General features: G+C 43.1%; 1 protein-coding gene across 1 annotated transcript in view; it reads right to left on the reverse strand.

The window, feature by feature from the left end:
- Positions 1-960: 960 nt before the first annotated feature.
- The window catches only part of ntrk2a (neurotrophic tyrosine kinase, receptor, type 2a), a 90935-nt gene continuing 71580 nt past the window's right edge, over positions 961-20315 (reverse strand). Inside the window, exons 14-18 of the mRNA XM_084360152.1 lie at positions 19548-19720; positions 19164-19319; positions 18771-18861; positions 9063-9221; positions 961-6032 (exon numbers count right to left, since the gene is read on the reverse strand). Of these exons, the coding sequence (XP_084216278.1) occupies positions 5847-6032; positions 9063-9221; positions 18771-18861; positions 19164-19319; positions 19548-19720 (765 nt within the window). The 3' untranslated portion in view covers positions 961-5846. The remainder of the gene's footprint in view (positions 6033-9062; positions 9222-18770; positions 18862-19163; positions 19320-19547; positions 19721-20315) is intronic.

Consider the following 20315-nt stretch of genomic DNA (forward strand, 5'->3'; position numbering starts at 1 on the left):
ACTTATATGCTCTTGAGTGCTTTGGTCTCGCCTACAGTTCCTTTTTTTCCCCCAAGATGAACAGTTTTAGATCTCAATTATTGAGGTTAAGCGTGTATTAATTGAGATCAAGTGTGTAGTAATGCTGTCCTGAGGGAGAACGAAGGGGGAGGGCGCGGTGACAAAGATGTTTAGCCGGATTTAAAACTCAGGAAATCTTGTTTGCATGTCCTTCAGTCTTAGAGAAAGTGTCAGCAGTTCTTCCTTGTTTGTCTTCCCAGGACGTACGACTCGTACATCCTCCCTGATCCGTACGAGCGGCGTGAGTGAGTGTGCGTGTCCGTTGATTAAGAGTGTTATTTATGAGGTTGAAGTGCTGAGTGCAGGAGTTCTCCTCTGTGCAGCGAGGAGAGCACCACTACCGCCACTCATACAACAGACGCACACACTGTACGCCGAGTCTTTTCCCTTTTCTCCCGCTGCAAACGCGCACTCTCACAACAAGGTGAATTTTGTGCCGCCTCGTGCATTTCTCATTTCCTTTTCCCAGTGACGTTTTTATTAAAGGATAAATTGTGGACAGTGCTCTCTGTGAAGAGAACATATTAATTCAGCTGTTGCTTAATTGCATCAGGGATTTAGACGCACTCTCCTGTCCAATTTGCTTGTGCGATTCGCTGCAAAAAGCCCCTCAGCTCGCTCCTAATCTGCAAACCAAGCAAGTGTTTTTCTTTCTTTTTCTTGAGCACACTGGATTTATATTGGGATTAATAGAAGGGGAGAGATGTAGCAACACTCCGGCTCTATCAATGAATTCAATTTAGCGTATTTTTTGTTGCTCTCACTCCACCCCGAGCATGCCTGAGTACTTCTTTTCTTTCTTACAAAACCCCTAGCTTAATTTCCCCCCTGGTTACAAACACACACTCACTCACACACACACACGTAACTTTTCAGTAAATTCACTTGCAGGAGCGTTGATGTGACATAACACTTTTTATTAATTACATTGTATCACGACAGACTGGTCCACGTTCAGAGAGAAATCACATCATCATCTTGCCATCATGACTCACTGTATGACTGTACAAGTTCCCCTCGGGTGTGTGTTTCTGTGTGTGTGTGTGTGTGTGTCGACAAACCCCAAATTGCAAAGACAGACAGTTAGCTGCATCGATCAGAGCATTTCCAAGCTTTTAATTTAACCTTGTGTGCTTTGCAATACAGATGTTTTCTTACATTTGTAGGCATAGAAACAGTGTCATACAGAAACCGCACAGCGTTTTTATCCCCCTGTCCTACTTTTAAACCTTTTACAATCCACAAAACATCCAAAATCCTTTTTTGTTTCTGTCTACCACGGCGGCAGCAGCGAAAACCCTCGAAAACACAGAGACAAACAGCACAAAACCCAAAAATACTGTTACTGAAAATACTGCATATAGCAAATCACAGTTTCATCTTTTCCTCGTCTTTTTTTTTTTGTTTGTTTTGTTTTTTAACGGTTTTTTGCAGAGAAGCAGTTTTCGTGGTGTCACATTCTTCAGGGCGTTGGGGCTCCAGAAGCATCCGAGCACAAAGGTAATCCTAAAGAGATGACCTTTGTGATATTTCAGCTCTATTAGCTTAGACTTGTGATGTGAGGGGGGTTGTGAGAGAGAGAGCGAGGTGGGGGGATTAAATGCGATATGGATCATAACGCGCTCAAAGTCGCGGTGTGTTATCTGTGTGTGGAATATGCTTCGGGTAGCAGAGTCACGTGGTTTAGCCCCAAACTCAGCCCAGTATTTTTGTGTTGTGGTGAGGCGATAGGTAAAAAGAAAAAAATATCCATTAATATTGCTGATATACTTCTGCAGGCTTTAGTAGGTTATGTCGCGCAGAAGGCTGATTTCGGAGACAGTAATAAAGCAATCGAGTGATCCCATAAATCTTAGCTGCCATAGTCCGACGTGACCGGGTAAAGTCATTTATCATGAATTGGTGAACAGCGACAACAGATCAATTCCTGATTCCTCCTCGTTGAGTCTCAGTGCATCTGAACTAAGATTTGGCTACAGTCTGAATCCCTCCTGACGCCCAATCAGCCTTCTCCACACACACACACACACACACCGCCGGGAGGATGAGTAAACGCCGCTCTAGCATCCCCGGTGGGCAGCTGCATGTCATTTTGTGTATCTGTGAGTATCCCGCGTAGCCACGGCATTTCCCTGCCCTCCACTTCTAAGTCTAAAAGAAGAAAATAGTACAATCTAGATACCGACACAGTCTCGGACACAGCAGTTTTGTGACGCTTATCTCTCTCAGCAGCTTATTCACATTTTGTACATTTGTATTTTTGTTCATTCCTCTCGCTGTTATTTCATTTTTACAAAAAAAAGGAGAAAAAAAGGAAAAAAGTAGCACTTTTTAGAGACCAAAGTTTAAGACTATCACGTACAGTATAGGCAGCATAGAAGAGGAAAGTTGGTTGAATAGTCTATTTTACAGTAGGTCACTTGAAGAAGAGAGAGAAAGAGAGAAGTCTGTGATTGTCAGTCCCTCCTGTTTCCGAGGTGTCCATTCATACAGCAGTTGTTGTTGTTCCTCCTTCCTTTTTGTCTTTGTCTGACCGATACGTTTGATCCGAGGCGTCGATGCGAAGACAGCCGAAGTTTCGCAGAGTGCTCCTGCGTTTTTTTTACTGACAAGTCTTCATCAAAACAAACACCCCTTCTCACAGCTTCCTCCTCCGTCAAAACATCACCGCCGTCCAGCTCGACACATTTTCGTTATTATTTTTTGTTTGTTTTTTTTTCTAAAAAAAAAAAAGAGAAGAAAACACAGCAGGTACGTACGCACACAGTGCAGCCAGCTGGGATGTCACTTCGACCTGCTCTCGCTCCTTTTGACATCGGAGGCGTTTTTTCGAAATGCGCTGCTGCTCGCACACAGGCCCTCACACACGCCCTGCCCTCTGTTATTGCACAGAGTAATTGTGTGGCTCACAAAGTTTTGAGTGTGCTCACTCAGTGCAAACTCTACTCGACTTCACAGCAGGGATGGATTTTCGAGGACCTTGTTAGCCTGCCTTGTCAACGCGGCAGCCATTAACCCCCTCGCGTTCATACCCCTGACAGGTGACGATAATTTAACAACATGTCAAACTGAATCTACAAATGTGGCGGACGGCGGCGATACATCCATCCCTGCTGCAGAGCGCATGAGCACGGGCTAGGTAGCTGTTAAGAGGGAGCCTGACATAAAAATACATAAACACTCAAGGTTATTATCATAACATAATCAATTAAACCAGTGATCAATATCAGTCAGTTTGTCGTTGCAAAAGGCAACTTTAGATATAGAAAGAAATGTACAAAATGCTTCGTAATTTATAAATAATAAAATCAATAAAATCAACATTTTTTTTTCAAGTTCACAAACATCAATACCATCAAGTGCTGTTGTCAATAAACAAATAAGACTTATATTTCCAGATTGATGTTTTACATCGAATTAAAATGGCTGTCAGTGAAACCGCAGTGATCATGACCGTCTGTAGAGAGTAAAATATGCTCCAGTTAAATGCCAAAAACAAACATTGAATGTGTTTTCCTCGCATGCATGTGAGCTGTTGTGTGTATATATACAGAGCGTCCGTGAGACTTCTGACCAGAGATGTGAGCTGTCCTGTAAGTGAGTGAAGTGGTTCTCAATAATGGCGACGTGTGGTACATTATTGAGTTTATCTTCAGTGTAAGCTGTTGGTGGACTGCCAGTAAAAGTGAGTGTGTGTGTGCGTTCGTGTGTGCGTGCGGTTGAGGCCAGCTGTAGGAATGTGACGGGAGCGTGAAGTTGTGGAGAACATTTGCAGGCCGCGCTAATGATGGATGCTCACTTTCACCCTCTCCCTGAGGACATTCACACCTCCTCTCCTCGCTCCGCTATCTTCCTCCTTCATCTCTCCCTCCATGACCCGTCCGTACCTTCTCGTTCTCCTTTCTACCCCATTGCTCCCGTTCTGAACTCTCTCCCTTCCTCCCCATTTCTTCCGAATGCGCGTTATTACCTCTCCTCTCCACTGCTCCCCCATTTCCAGTCTCCCCTCTCTCTACGTTTTTCTTCTCCTTCACCTCTCCTCTCCATCCCTCCATCCCTCCTTCCTTCTCAGCCATAAAACAATAAGTCTTGAATGTCTGTGAGGAGACTGTGCTAATGGAGCCCATTAGGCTGTAATGAAATATACATTACACCATTACAGTGGACGGGGCCTGGCTAAAGCACTGCACCGCTCAAATAATAAAACATGCACAATTCAATTTCCTTCTCGGCTCGTTTTGAGTGTCTTTCAGTGTGTGTGTGCGTGTGGAGATGGTGGGATGACGGGATAAGGTATACAGCGTGTGTGTGTTGTGTGCGTCCCCTCTAGCGCAGATGTGGTTTTCAAGGATGTCTGAGTGCTGAGAGCCTTGATGATTTAATATGGGGTTGACCAAATGAACCACACCTTCCACAGCGCCACCGCCCACACTCCTGATCTGACCACTCGAAAAAACCCCAGCCTCCCTCCTCAGCAGCCTCTACACCCTCCCCTTCCTCAGCCTTCGCGATCGTCGCACAGCTGCGGACAAGTGAATCAATTGACCTCCGACACGAGTGCTTTGACATCACGAGTGAAGCATCTGTCACTTTCTGAGGGGGGGGGAAAGTAGTCATCATGTTACCGTGTGTGTGTAGGACAGAGCGGTCCAGGCCTGAGATAAGTAAATACGGAGCAGGAAAGCAGTGGTGAATTGCAGATATGAGTGCATATATCCCTTATAATCATGTCTGTTGCATGAGGAGATAGCATAGATCGCTGCCAGATGGATCAAACTTTTTTTTTTTTTTTTTACATGTCTAGTATTTGGCATTCACGATTTACAGTGTAGTTGAATACCTCAGCCGTCCTCCTGGAGTATTTGTTCACCTCAGCGGTCCAGTTCATCTCGAGCAGGCACTGAATTGTTAGTGATTTTTTAAATTTTTTTTAATTAGCCAACCACCTGACAGGCAGGAAACCAGATTGCGTTTACTTTTCCCATCGTCGTTAGTCTGTTACAGTCAAATGCACCGTTTTGTGTGTTAATCATCACCTGTGTAGGTTATTTCCCACAGGCCATGTTGGATGAATGCTGACATTAATACTCATGTTACAGTTTCGGAGAGACGGACAAGCAAGACAGACAGACGGACGGACAGACAGACAGGGCGAGAGAGGGGGGAAACACAGTGTCTTCACGGCTCCGCGGAGCCATTTCCTCTGAAACGTCTCACCGTCGTACAGTCTCATATTTACAGGCAAAAAGGGTCGAAGCTTCTGGTGATCCTCCCCCTCCGGATGTTGAAACGAGTCCTGTTGTCCGACAGGCAGCGAGGGATGAGTCTCTAAATTTAAAGTCCTGTTAATCAGGTTTCATCAATTTAGCCCCAGTCACTTTTTAAAGCATTGGAAAAGAAGTGAGAAGCTTTTTTTTCTTCCCTTCCCCCCCCCTCTCTCCAAAGTTAAATCACTCTCAGTAAACGTCTCTTCGGGAAGGAGGAAGGAGGGAAGGAGTAGAGATGCACAAAGGAGAGGAAATTGGCAGGAAGGAAGGAACGAGGCGATTGGGGATGGGTCGAGGAATTTTTTGATTGCCTTTAAGAGTTTGATAATAGCTTCACATCCTGTACAGCGGCACCTTGCACGCACGCACTTTTGCACGAGCTTCGCACACGTCATTCGCAGGTGTCACCGTGTCCACCCTAACACACACACACAAACACACACACATGCAAGCGACCTCAGACACACTTGGATACAGCAACACACGCATCCAAAACTCTCCTCCGTCCTCCTCCTGCTTTCAGCCCAGTATATCCAGGTATACAGGCGAGGCCTTGGCCAGGTTGAGGAGCAGGCCGTGGATTTCTTTGATGTTGAGTCTCATGTGCGGCTCTCTCTGCCAGCAGCCCAGCATCAGATCGTACACTTCTTTAGGGCAGGTCCTCGGGCGCTGCAGCACCCTGCCCTGGGTTATACACTCTATCACCTGCAGAGGAAGAAAGACAGACATCAGGTTTGATGTCAGCGGTTAGTCTTGGACCCCCTGTTACACAACAGAGAAAAAACAGCAGGGATTCAAGCTGAAATGTTCAAAACTGGAGTGAAGCTCCTGTGTGATGAAGTTTTCAAACTCGTTCTCACTCCCAGCTCGTCAAATTCAGCAGCTTGGTCAGCTTCAAACTATGATGCTCTTCCCACTCCTCTTGCTAACTCCTCATGTGAAAGGAAATAATACAGTTAGACTTTCAAAATAAAGCATGCTGCCACAATGTTTGCATTGTATGACGTATATCATGACTTTTGGAACATTTTTATGGTTTTTTCGAAAAAATTCTACTTGGTTAGTGTCTTGCAAAAAACAAGCTTGGTTTGGGTTAGCCGACCAGGCTGCTGTATTTGAAGCCCTGGTAGTGAGAATGGGCTGAGTTTTCTCACCTCACTGCAGAGGCATACAGTGAAAATGTCATGGTAAATAAAATGATTAATTGAAGTGGTGACAGTGGAGTAGACAAATCCAAATTTTTCAGTAGCAGCGTCAGAGGAAGTGTACTGTTTTGGCACACTCCCGAGATTTAAATATTAATATTGGGATATTTTGTGGACAAATGGGAGGAGAAAGATACACCGATACAGGAAAGAGCTCTCTTCAGTTTTTAGTATGAGTAATATATTATTCTCTGGCAGCAGTTTGGAAAACATCTACATCCTTAATAGCTTGTGATATAATTAAGCATTTGATAATTTCTTCAACCATTAAATTCACCCTGTTGTGTGTGTGTGTGTGTGTGTGTGTGTGTGTGTGTGATGAATACCAGTTAATGGCTTCTGTTAAACTCCAAAACGCTGTTGTGTGTTTTCCAAAACTGCCACGAATCCAATTCAAAAGATTAACTGAAGATTATCGTTCAGTATCTCTAAATGATTCCTGTTAAGAGTGTCAACATCCTGCTAATAAAGCGGCTACCTGTTTGCTGTTATCAGTGTGTGAGAGCAGATAAATAATGGATATCTCAAGACTCCATATCCTGTGTAAAAGATACGTGGGCTTCAGATTTGGGTCAGAAGGTGAGCGAACTGTGAACCAGCAGAGATTTTAAAAGATGTAAACGGGAAGAGAAGACCGTGGAGGAGGGCTAAAGGTTAATTTTGGATGTAACCAGAGTGAGTCAGGAGAACAGTGGGCTGCTGCCACGGTTAGAAAGCTGTAACCAGAGTTGAGTTCATCACGCGGTTGTCGAGGGTGAAGGTGAAGGTGAAGGGTTGAAGGGCTGCGAGACGGGTTTTCTGCTCCGGAAACTGGGTCAAGACCCGGAGAGAGGAGTAAAGGGAAGGTTTGTAAGATTTATGAATTATTAATAAATTTACTCAGTTGTTATTTTTTTTGTTTGTTTCTGGCTGATACAGAACGGCTCCTCTTTATCTACACTGAAACGCTCTGAGGACATGTTTGACTGGCTGTGTATGATTATGAGGGATTTGGTATCCTGGTATTTCAGTAAGTGTATGTAATAATAATTCAAATATTTCGACATAACCCCTTAATATTTTGTGCTTTTTGTTGCTTTGAAAAGTAAAAATCATCTCGTTAAATATTCTCTCCCTGCTTGCTCCAGCTTTTATTTGCAGCTTTATGATTTGTGTTTAAAAACCAAGAACCCATGTGACCCAATGACCCGCTCAATAAAAAATATAGTATACTGTGAATCATTTTGACAGGTTTCCTCCAGGGTTCAGCCTGATATGTATGGAAACTTCCCTGTGATAATTGTTTAAGCTAAATATTCTCCAGTGACAATTTTCTGCTTCTATTTGCTTCATTCCCATCTTGATTGAATATCTTTCATTTTCATCGCCGTTTGTTGGGGAAACAAGCGATCTGGAGACGTCACCTTGAGCTTTTAGAGAATGCTATTTCTAATTATGTGACAAAACAAACAAACAAAAGAACCTGAAGAGTATTTCTTAATAAACTGAGTGTTTATTGTTAGAAATAAAATAGAACTTCATTCCAAGAGAAACTGTTGTGCAGCTGCGGCAGTATGACGAGTGCAAATATAAAAATCTCTACATAATAGGGTTTAAATCCAGACCTCAAAAAACCCTACAAAACTCTTTGAGACCCGGGACAAAGAACGTGGAACATTTTTGAGCCATTCTTTGAAAAATAAATCAAAACTAGAGCGGCACTCAGTAGAGCGCATACCTCCAACAATGCCCAACAGTCCTCTTTTGTACCAAAGTTTTTTTTCATCCAGATTCATTTATTTATTGGATTTACAAAAATGTTGAAAAATGCCGTGTCTCACAACGTTAAAGACAGTGAATTAAAAAAAATTTCCTGGATCCGCACAAAGTTAGCGGGGTCTATTCTGAGCTGAGGCTCACACTCCATTTACGTTTCATGGAAATCAGTTCAGTAGTTTACAAGTGTACAAACCAACAAACCAACAAATGGACTCAGGTGAAAACATAACGACCTCAACGGGAGTAAAAAAAACAAACTAAAACACAAAAATATGAGTCATTTTTCAGCCCGTTTGAAAAAAGAAAAGTGAAAAACACACCCCTGCTCCGTGTCGTGCCTCAGGATTAATCCAAGATACAATGAAATGATAAACAAGTGAGTTTCTAAATGATTTGCCTTGACTTCATATGATGAGATAACTCAGGCCAAAGCATTCACACCATGTTTACTGTACCTGTGAGAAACGTGCACGGCAAACGGATCAAATATTCAGTTTTATTTCTCACTGAGGGGCTGTTCGCTCATATCTCGGGGCTGCAACATCTTGTTTGCCATCACTTATTAAGCTGACGGTGCTTCAGTGGCACCATTTACATAATCAAGATGTGTTGTTTTATACTTTTGACTTCGATTCTTGTGAAGATTTTACATTGTGTTGAATCAATTACCTCCACTAGTTGGATGCCTGTTCAAAGCATCTTTGATTTTATGTCTGCCGGCGCGTTCAGAATAAAAACAGTGACATTTTAGAATAAGTGATTTATTCTGTACCTCATTGTTGGAGAGCTGGTACCAAGGCTGCTTTCCATAGGTGAAGATCTCCCAGAGAACGACCCCTAGACTCCACACATCGCTCTCTGTGGTGAACTTTCTGTACATGATGCTTTCAGGGGGCATCCAACGGATTGGCAGCATGGTGTGACCTCCGACCTGTGAGCACAGCAGAAAGAGAGAGAGAGTAAAAAGTCAGTAGAGTGCACAGCAGACAGAAGAAATAAAGTTGCAGGGAGTTGTTAAGTATCTTCAGTTGCATCAAATCTCCTGACGGACATCTTTTTGCTCAGCTCCTTTTCTCTTAAATTTCTATTCTGCAACATCATGCATTTAAAATGCACGGTCACGCAGCTTCTTAAACTCCTCACAAGGCTTCACTCACTCAATTTCAATACATTATAAAGTAGCGCTGCAAATATATCACTCCTCAAAACTGCTGCCTGAGGCGTTTAAGTGACTGAGGTTTGGCACAGTAGATTGCAACATCTGTAGCGCACCTCACTCCCGATCGTTGTATAATTTGGTTTAAGTGTATGAATTCCTTTATATTCCCTCAAAGACAGAGGGTTTTATTCATATATGCCATTGAGCTAACAAGGAAAGTGATAATTAATTGTTTGCTGATCACAATTACAGTATAAATGTGATGACACAACTGATCCCAAAGCAAAGTAAAAGTTGCAGGATCAGGTAAACAGTCAAACGTTTGCTTTAAAAATGTATGAGCCAGTTTGTGTGCGTCAGCAAAAAGTTAGCAGTCGTGAATTATACATAAATATCTGATAGAGTGTAAAGTATTGCAGTATGGAGTATGCGTAATGCTCCTGTCCCACGTGACTGAAATTCAATTAATTACAATACAATTTAATTAAACTTAAATCGCAGTAAGCAGAAATCAGACAGCTAACCTCACAGCTACTCTGAGAGACATTTGGTCATTTCATTAGCTCTAATCTGAACCGAGCCTTCAGGGCCCGTTTGATTGTTGCATTCATGTGCTTGTTTCTGCCGTTCACAAACACTGATGGTTCATGTCTCTCCCGCTGCCAAAAATCTTTCATCAAAGTGACAAAAGGTGAGTGAGCCCCTGAGTCATCAAGCACACACCTGGGTCAAACCTGGGTTCTATATTTACATGTTTTGTCGTGTAAATGATTTATGCCCGCCTGAAGTTTTGGTATCGGTCCAGTAGATCGAATCAGCTGGCAGCCACGACACTGTTTCAACGACCGCGATGTGGCTGCGACAAAGTTACATCCGTTAAAAGTGCTTGTTTTTGCCACTGGAAGGCCGAGTTGTTATTCTCAGTGTCTGACAAAGACAGAGACCTTTTTGTTAAATGATAAGATCCTCTTTGTAACCAGAAGTACAAGTCTCGCTCAAGGAGAAGTACTGCTCTCCAATCTCATAGGAGGAGTTTAGAGTTTACTTAGAGGAGCCGCCAGGAAGAATTTATTTCCAAAGTCGTGGGTGAATATTTAGCTGATTTTGACAATCTAGATGTGGCAACAACTGTGTCAACTCACCTTGCGAGATTTCAGAACGAGGCTTGTCCTTGAACAACACTTGTGTTTTTATCATTGTTTAACAAAAAGGTCCCCGAGGAGTCGTTTCCATAATTTTGTCAGACTCTCTGAACAACAACTTCAGCCTGTCAGTAGCAAAAACAAGCACTTTTAACGGACGTAACTTTGTGGACGGTCGTAGTTGATCAAAAGATTACGTCGCAGTCGTGTCATGGCTGCCAGCTGAGGTGATCCACTGGACTTAAATACTGAAATTCCCCTTGAAGCTAAACATATTACAGCAGATATGCCGGTGCTTGACTTTTTAACCTGCTCAGAGTGAAAGTGAATGAAGCCTAACAGTGTGTACTGACGGTGCCTCCCCTCTCCCCCTTCCCTCCTCCTCCTCCGAGCATGAATCTAGCGACCGATCTGCGCTCCATTGCTCCACACAGATAGCACAATCCATTTTCTGAGGTTTATGCCTGTTATTAATGGCTTGGTACCCACACTTGGTCTGTTTCTTTGTTAGTCAGTGGGTTATTTAATGGAGTAATAAAATGTACACGGCCACATAGATAGCCATCAGGTTCACTGGTACGCCTGGGGAAACATATCCGCCTCCATCTCTGCAGCTCTAACTCTTCATAACCAGGCGCTCGCTTTTCTCCCTGTGGTACTTTGTCTCGCTGCTGCTTTGTCTGTTTGTTATTTGCATTTCTCTCTCTGTCAAATTCAAATATGCTCTCCTGGCAGGACCATAATGGAGTGCAGTATTACCATAACAGTGTGGCACACAGGTTACAATGTAAGAGTGGGAAAAAGACAACAAATGGTTTGTACGCATTACATTATACACACGACACAACGCTATTTGTACAGCAGCATGCAGCTTTTCTTTATGTGTTGACATCAGAATTATGATGCTTTGTTAAAATTGCAATTGCAGTAACAGTTAGCGTCAGTCAAAACACATTCTGTGTCTGAGATCCCAGCTTCTCTACTCCCTCTTCGCTCCATAGTTTGCTTCATTGTGTTGAGGAGTCGCTGTGGTTCACTTCACCTAGCTGGAATGTTAAGTGGTGAACGAGTTGCACCACATATTATCCCGCTACAATACTGAAAAGCTGTCTCTAAATTAACTGACAAAGCTAACGTCGGCTGAGCTCGCTTATGGTATTTAGACGAAGAGTGAAAACAGGTACGGACACACAAAATGCAGCAAAGCAAAAGCAAAGCGTACCATGAATTAGCTAAGATTGTTATTCCAACAACATCACACAAAATGAAGCAATCACATCAGTAAAGTTTGCTCTATCAGGTGTCCACTTACTGCTTGCTCTGAAACGCATGTATCTCCAGTTGTAGAAACAAATAATAGCTACATTATTAAAGGATTAACTTATTTAATCTAATATATATGTATTGCTGTGGAAGTTATGTTACAGCTTATGTTGCTACAACAACTTCCTGTTTATTTCAGTTAAATGTGAATTTTCAACAAGCTTTGTTTCGCTACAGTTTTGGTTGTTATTGCATATGCACACTTTATAACTCCTCTTCACTTGTCCTGTGCCCAGAGCTCCCCAGTTTTTTCCCAGCTAAAGCCTGAAACATGTCATCTGGCGGCTGTAGGATCATATAACATAATATAAACCGCGATTCTGTTCATTGTCTGGTTTATTTTAGTGTAATATGATATTGTTACGGTTATTGATATGGTGTAAAGCGCTTTGAGCAGTCAGTAGACTGGAAAAGCACTATAGCAAGTCCATTTGACATCCATTTACCATTCATCACCAGTCGCCTTACTGTTTCCTGTCTCAAAACGGACTCCTGGCCAAAACCAAGCAATGCCCAACTGTGTTTATCGGCCCAGTGCGGCGCAGTGCATTCTGGATGTTGTAGGTTTTCAGACAGTTTTCCCTTTTGCTCGTTTGAGCAAAAGGGAATACCACATCCGTTTCCCCCTGTTTTCTTTGGTTATGTAACACCAGTTTAAAAAAACATGCGTCTGTAGCAGAGACAGTCCCATTTTATGCAAGAGCCATCCTTCCAGCGGTCCCCGATGGTCTAAAATATTAATATCGGGCCCTTCAACTGCTGGGAGACATTTTTTCTAATGTTTGTTAACTGCCTGTGTGAGTGCTGTGCCTTCAGAGAGAGACGAGAAGAGGAGGGCAGTCTTTTCAAAAAGACTCTAACAAGCCCGAATTGAAAAAGAAAACAAATGAAGAAGCAGGAAGGGAAAATCTCAGATTAAATCGTCTTGTCGTCAGGCAGGAGTATCAAATATAAAGAAAGTCACGTTTACAGTAGAAGACCAAACATTTTCAGAGACTCTCAGTGAAGTGGAGACGACGCATCTCTCTCTGTCATCGGCTCTTTCTCTGTTTTCTCTTTGCTGTCAGCGGCTTTGTCGTCGGTCTTTGTCTCCTTTGCTGTTCCCTTCTCTCTCTCTCTCTCTCTCTGCTCAGTCTGTCTCACTCGTTCTCACCTTCCCTCACCGCCTGTCTGTCTCCCTCCCTCCCTCCCTCCCTGTCTTATAAATATGCATCATTTCAACTCGACCACTGCCTGAGTGTTCCAGGAAAGCCTTAAAAAAAAAAGAGAAAAAAAAGAGGCAAAATAAAGCAGAAGAGGGCTGTGGGATCTCTGTAGTGACCTCCTGGAGGCTGCGGTCTCCATGGCAGCTGCACCGGTTGAAAAAGAAAGCATTATGGGAGTGTGGGAGGGACTTATGTGACTAACTCCGCCCACTCTTTGTTACACAGGAACCCTACCTTAATTGCCCTCGGTGTTGCTATGGAAACAGAAACTCTTTCCAAGAATGCCAGTGTCTATCTGTGTGTCTATCGTGTGTGTGTGTGTGTGTGTGTGTGTGTGTGTGTGTGTGTGTGTGTGTGTGTGTGTGTGTGTGTGTGTGTTGGTTTAATTTTTTTTCCCTGGAGCTCGTTCTCCTGATGGGCTCAGACAGAGTAAAATGGTTGACATATTGGTTTTTAACACAACATGCTGTTGTTTATTTTAGCGACGCCGCCACGAGTGTCAAATTAAAGTCCCGGTTTTAGGACACACATTTTGGGTTGTATGTTTCCTGACCTTGGACGTTGAACGGCTGCCTCCATCTTGTTGTGAAGAGGATGGACTGATGGAAATAGGTCCTGGACTCTGTCATCGTGTCCCTGACAATGTCTTGTAGTTTATATTTTTACACTAATGCTAAATAAAAATAAACTCCTCGATCCCCATATGCTCAGGGAGGAAGCCATAGAGGTGCCGTGGAGCATTTCCCCTTTTAAGAGGGAAACATAAGCAGGGATGGAGGAGCAGTGGTTGCACCACACCAAGCTACATATTTCAAATACCGATGTAAAGATTGTCCAATTATGTGTCTGAAGGCCAAAGCACTCAGAAGGAGTCTACTATTGTCAATGAATGCCTACAGTACAACCTACAGTACGTTGGGCAATCAAAACCAGAGCCTCATGCAGCTACACAACTCCTTCGACCTTGCTGCTGTTTAAAAGTATCGCGCACAACCATTTGTGAATACTGTGCTGACTAATCTACTGATCTTAACCTGCAACCAATGGTGGAAATTAAGGTCAGAGTTGTGATTAAAAGTCTGGGTGGGCGCCAGAAGATCTATTGATTTCAAATCGGGCCGCGGCGTTCTTAAATCTGGGAATGATATGGATCCCACCACTTTCCTTGCTAAGACCTGTTTCTCCTCTGCCCCTGTTGGTTGCCTTTCAAATCAAATCAAATCAAATTTTATTTGTATAGCCCAAATTCACAAATCACAGTTTGCCTCAGAGGGCTTTACAATCTGTACAGAGACGACACCCTCTGTCTTTCGACCCTCGATTTGTTGGATCAGTTAGGTTTGGGCATGAGGTAGTTGACTGGTTAGGGTTAGGGTAAGAATATTAGAGTTAGTAAATCCAGTAAATCCTTCAAAGACGATCTTTATGCATAATGAGGGCAGAAGAATGAGGATGTGTCTTCTGACAGCTATATTTCACATGTGAATCTAACAAAATAAGGATGAATTTTTGTGCTTTATTTGGTTTGCTTGCTTGTTTTCTGTCTACTTTAATATAGTTTCATATGTATGGTATGGGTTTATGTGTGTTTTCATGTAATTTTAGTCTGTGGTTTTGGTTTGGCAGTGATATAATACAATGAATAATAATAATACTAGAAAAGATAAAATAAGATTATGCAGAAGGTGATAAAAAATGTTATGGAAATCACTTAAATTTTCTTTTGACGATTTCTGTTTCCCTTTTTTTCGCACAGAGAAATGATTCTCCACATTTGAATATGTGTTGTCAGTATTTGTCTTTCAGTCTCTGTGTTGATGTGTGTCTCGTCACACAGACAGCAGTGTTTTGTCCGTCCACATGCACACACACTCTCCCCTTCACAGATAATCGCTCCATTCTGGCCTCTCCAGGTGCTCCATTAAGATGCTGTTTGTCTGTGTTGGCCAGGAACCTAGAGATGGGTTGTAAAAAAAAAAAAAAAAAAACACCAGCCAAATTACTCTGCAGAGATTGTTTAGCTGTGCTTTGCTGCCGGTGTTTTTCTTCGGTCTGTGTGTCAGCAGCGCAGAACAGTCGACCTCAAAACCCGAGCAGACATTTAATTCTTCCTCATCCCACACATTTGGGCATGAAATCAGTTTAGGGAGAAAACGTGCTCTGTGTGTGTGTGCGCGTATTCACTCTCCTCAGCTGCAGGTGAAGTCCAGCCACACACACACACACACACACACACACACACTAACACACAGCATGTAAAAGGCTCAAGGTTTGAATCGAGGCATCCTGTCAGCTTCATTGTGTAACAGTGGATCCAATGACGTCACCACAGCCTCTTCAGTCCTACGCCTCTGTTTCCACACACACACACACACACACACAAGCAGTGGGGGAGCTCTGATTCCTCTATGACTCATCTTTGCTCCTGTCTGACGCAAGAGCATGACTGGGTCCCTACACCAACCACACACACACACACACACACACCTCTCAGGCTCTCCTGGATGCTAAAACATTGCCGGATCACTGTGTTTTACCTCCCACCATACTGTATCGTCTCTGTCCTTTTCTGTCACTCATCGCTGTGTCTCTGTCTCCGTCCCTGATATCCTCATCGCGTTCGTCTAAAGCTGCAGTTTGTGTTTGTTATTGTCTTTCCTCTACACTGTACAGCCTCGTCTGCAGACCTCTCCTCGCCTACCTCAGCATGTGTACATCCCTTTATTGCTCCATTACTGCTTTTTCTCCTTTTTGTATATTTATTTGTGTCTTGTTTTTCACCCTCCCCTGGCCTCCCACCCTTTTCTCCCTCCATCTCTCTATTTACCAGCTCTTTCTCTCCTTTCATCTCCCTGCCTCCGTCTCCCACACTTCCATCTCCTCTCCTTCCCCCCCCCTCTCTCTTCCTCTCGCACCGCCTCAGCATACTAAACACAAGTTCTCTGATTACTTTTCTTCCTGAGAAACGTTGGATACAACTCCGAGGCTCGTCGCCGCTGCTGCCTTCGCCCGTTGCCATGACTACAGCCTCGGCGCTTAGCTTTATTGAGGAGGGGTGAAAGGAAGGAGGTGGAGGAGGAGGAGGAGGAGGGTGGGGGAGAGGTTGCTGTGTGTCGTCACCCAGATAGTACAAAGGAGAGCCACAGAGGAGAGACCTTAATCTTTTCAACATCTTTAATTTGATGCCATACCAAACTAGTTATTCCAAATTTAATCTCTACGGTGTTCAGAGAAAGACCGATGAAAAGTCAATTTTCCGTGCGCTTGGAATACAGATTGATTGCGGCGTTGTGGATCTTGTTTTACCTTTTTAACATTGTGGCTGAGCTCTGGGGTCATGAAAGGTTTTCTACGTGCGGGGAGACTGAGACTGATCGTTAATATCTTTCTTAAAGTGGCACACCAAGTCTATTAAGCTACTGAATATTTTCAAAATATACCTGTAATTGCACAATTTTTTTTGGTTTTTCATCAACAACAGCTGCGTTTACATGGACCCTATCACCAATTATCATAATAAACGCCCAATCAGAATGAAAATGCCTCATGTAAACATCTCAGTCGGACGAGACTGATCCGATCCGGCCTGATCTGAATTAATTTTCAATCAGATCAAGACAAGTGGTGTAAATCTTTGATTATCCGATCAATAGGAAAATATCAACCGTTGTTCCTGGAGGCACAAAAGCATGGTGGGAGCAAAACAAACCTGGTCTGTGGCTGATGCAACTTATTCGTCGGAGGTCTTAAAGGAGTTAAAGGTTGTTGAACACCTCAGTGGCTCAAAACAACAAGTTGTTTAAACAACTGTTTGAAAAGATGAATGAAGCAGGAATCCATCAAACCATTGACCAAATCAAGAACCGCTGGAGAAGTTAAGCTAACCTACTAACATTTCAGGGCTCAGAATGGCAAAAATGGTTCTGACCCAGACAGACTTATGGATGATCTAATGGGAGAGCGACGACTGGCGTATATGACTCGCTACAGTCTGGATGTTGGGTTTGAGGATTAATCGTCTAAGGCTCCTGGTCTTACTCAAGAGGACAGCCGCATAACTTGTAAATTCAATCTTGACAGCTAACGCTAATGTCGCAACATTGGCAAAGCAAAAAAATTATCTTTGATGACTTTACATACAAAATAAAAGCATCAGTCAATGCTATTACTGAGGTATACATCAATCCAACGGCTTATAGATCATTGATATCTCTCTGGATGTTATTGTTAAGATTTTGTCCAAAAAATCTGCTACTCCTTCCTTCTTTACCTCTTCCTCCCTCCCCTGAGTTCTCTGTCACTGTCACTCTCGTCACAGTGGACGTGAGAGAGGGCAGGAAAACACGGACAGTCACTATCAATCAATCAGCGTGATTTATTAGATTTCGGCCTTTTGGAAAGGTGACAGATTGTTGTATGGAGTGAATAAAACCACACAGCCTCTGCTGCCTCTTGTACCCCTGAGTCGTCTCGACAATCATAGCAGAGCTGCTAAATGTCTCTGCAAAACACAACGTACACAATGCGAACCCACATCTTTCTTTAATTAATTCATCTCCCTTTGCTTTTTCCAGAGTACCTGTACTTTCTGCAGTCTCGATAAATCGGTGGCGCTCACTTTCTACTTCCTGCTCTCCTGTTCTGTTTCCCTCCTGTGTTCCTGCTCCTCACCTGTCTCACATCAGCCTCGTTAGCACTGACCTGTTCCCAGCGTCTCTCCACCTGCACGTCATCACCTCGTTAGTTTAGTTTGTATTTAAGCCTATTTTAAGCCGTCTATTTTCGTCTTTGCGTCAGTCCCGTGTCCCCTGTGCCTGTTCCCCAGTCCTCGTGTGTTCCCTGTGTTCCTGATTTGTTCCCCGTGGTTTTCTGGTTTGCCATCAGTTTTTGTGTTACTTTTGTATTTTCCTTTACCTGCTTTTTGTTGCCAGTTTTTTTGTTGCTTGCCATTTTATTCTTCACACTTTTGGATTTTTGGACTTCAGCTCATTAAAGTCTATCTTTTGTTTTCAGCCTCTGTGTGTCTTGCATTTGGCTCGTTTTGTGTAAATTGTGACACAATCTGATTAAAGCTAGTCTTAAAATATATACAGTACATTATGTTTGAAAACCTTGAATGTCAATAGCCCTGTCTTCCAAAGATCTTTATAAATTATCAATATGACTTCTTCTGGTAAGTTTCTGATACGATTCTTTCAATTTTAATAAGTCGTTTTTCGGAGGTTGTCGTGCAGCTACGTGGTTATCTCTGGTTTACAGCTGAATCCTACATTTTAAAATGAACTCCTGCTGAAGAAAGGAAGAGTGAGCAAATTACAAAGTCTTAACAACAGCTGGTGTGTATTGGACCTCAGTGGCTGAAAATACTGCTATTATTATCTTAACGAACAGCCCTCATTTTACACACAGCATATGACCCGACCAGGCATGCTACTTATCATCCCTCCCCTTCAGGCCATGTAATTATATACGTATCACACTACACTTTTATTTCCCTACACTCAGTTTAGTTGACCTACCACAGCAAGCGTCTGACTGTAACTCTGCCGGAGTCCGTCAGTCATGCCCATGCAGGGGAACAGCAGAGAGGGACCCATGCAGCAGGGAGGAGGGAGGCTAAAAGAAGGGCCAGAAAAGATATCGACACATACACCTACCCTGTAGTAGTCAGTGCTGTAGACGTCTCTGGACATGCCAAAGTCTCCGATCTTTACCAGCAGGTTCTCACCCACCAGGCAGTTCCTGTTGGACAGAACACACTAAGTAAACCTCTACCATATACGGTTTGTTATTAATACCTGACGAGCTGGCCATTATGATGGGACTGTATATGTTTACATTTGTCAAGTGTAGTATAACCTCATACTGAAATCTCAAGGACGACAAAGTGTTTCTATTTTATTACATTCAAAAGCTTTTCAAAGAAGTGTCTTTTCACTTCTATATTCCAGGAAATGTACAAGGGTTTGAATAAATGTTCCCGTACACGACGAGCTCATCAAGGCCATACAAATAAACACAGAGTGTAGTATTAAGGGACAAACCTGGTGGCCAGGTCGCGGTGCACAAAGTGCTGTGATGCCAGGTAGACCATGCCAGATGCTATCTGCTGGGCGATGTGCAGCATCTGAGACTGGGTCAGCTCCACAGGTCTGGTGGTCTGGCCCTCTGCCATCAGAACTGCATCTGGACCGTGAGCCCTGTGAGGGAACAGGTGTGCCTGGTTATTGTTTGTTGGAGACGTGTGTTATTTCTTGTGCAGTGATGCCGTGTATCAAATCCTTTAAGAGGGAGCATTTAGAGGATTTAGCCTGATTCTTATGGAGGAAACTCCGACTGTACAATCCGATTTGTCAATTGATTCCAACTTCTTCAACACAAGCTGCCATTTTGATGAGATTTTGATGCAACAAATATTATATCCATGCCTGAGGAACTTGTTGAGGTCTCCGTGTTTCATGTACTCAAACACCATGATGAGAGGGTCGCTCTCCACGCAGACTCCGTAGAAAGTCACTATGTGTTCATGTTGAAGGTTGGTCAGCAGCTCGGCCTCGCGGTGGAAATCCTTCCTGGCATTTTCACTGGCCTCTTTCAGTGTCTGCACAAACACACACACACACACACACACAGAAGTGACATTTTAATAAACTGACAAATGAAAAACTCACACATTATGCCACGTACACTATTGCCAATTAGTCATTTTCACAGTGCACCCAGTCTGCTCCAATTCATTTGGCTGATGTCCACTGGAAAAAAAAAATTTGCAAGTGTCTTGCCTTGTAAAAGTGAGTTACAGCGACTCGATACACACACAGTGTGAAATTACTGGCACCGGGCAGTGACTGATACAATGGCAGTGGAGGAAAAAAATGGAGACATTTTATATTAATGTAAACCATTACACTGTTTACATTCATTATGTTGCCCCTGATTCCTTTTGAAACTAATCTTTGTCTCCTTTCCATGAATCAGGATATGTGTCATGGAGGTTGTGTAACACAAGCATCTGTGACAGCGATGGAAAAGTGTGTGTGTGTGTGTGTGTGTGTGTGTGTGTGTGTGTGTGTGTGTGAGTGAAAGAGAGAGAGAGAGAGAGAGAGAGAGAGAGAGATGCAGGAAATGAAAGTGATACAGGGTTTCTATTCATTGCACGTCAAACGAAGAAACATATAGAAAATTCCTCTTGTCCT

This window comes from Pagrus pagrus (genome assembly GCF_965226575.1).
Source record: "Pagrus pagrus genome assembly, chromosome: 8".
NCBI classification, from domain to species: Eukaryota; Metazoa; Chordata; class Actinopteri; order Spariformes; family Sparidae; genus Pagrus; species Pagrus pagrus.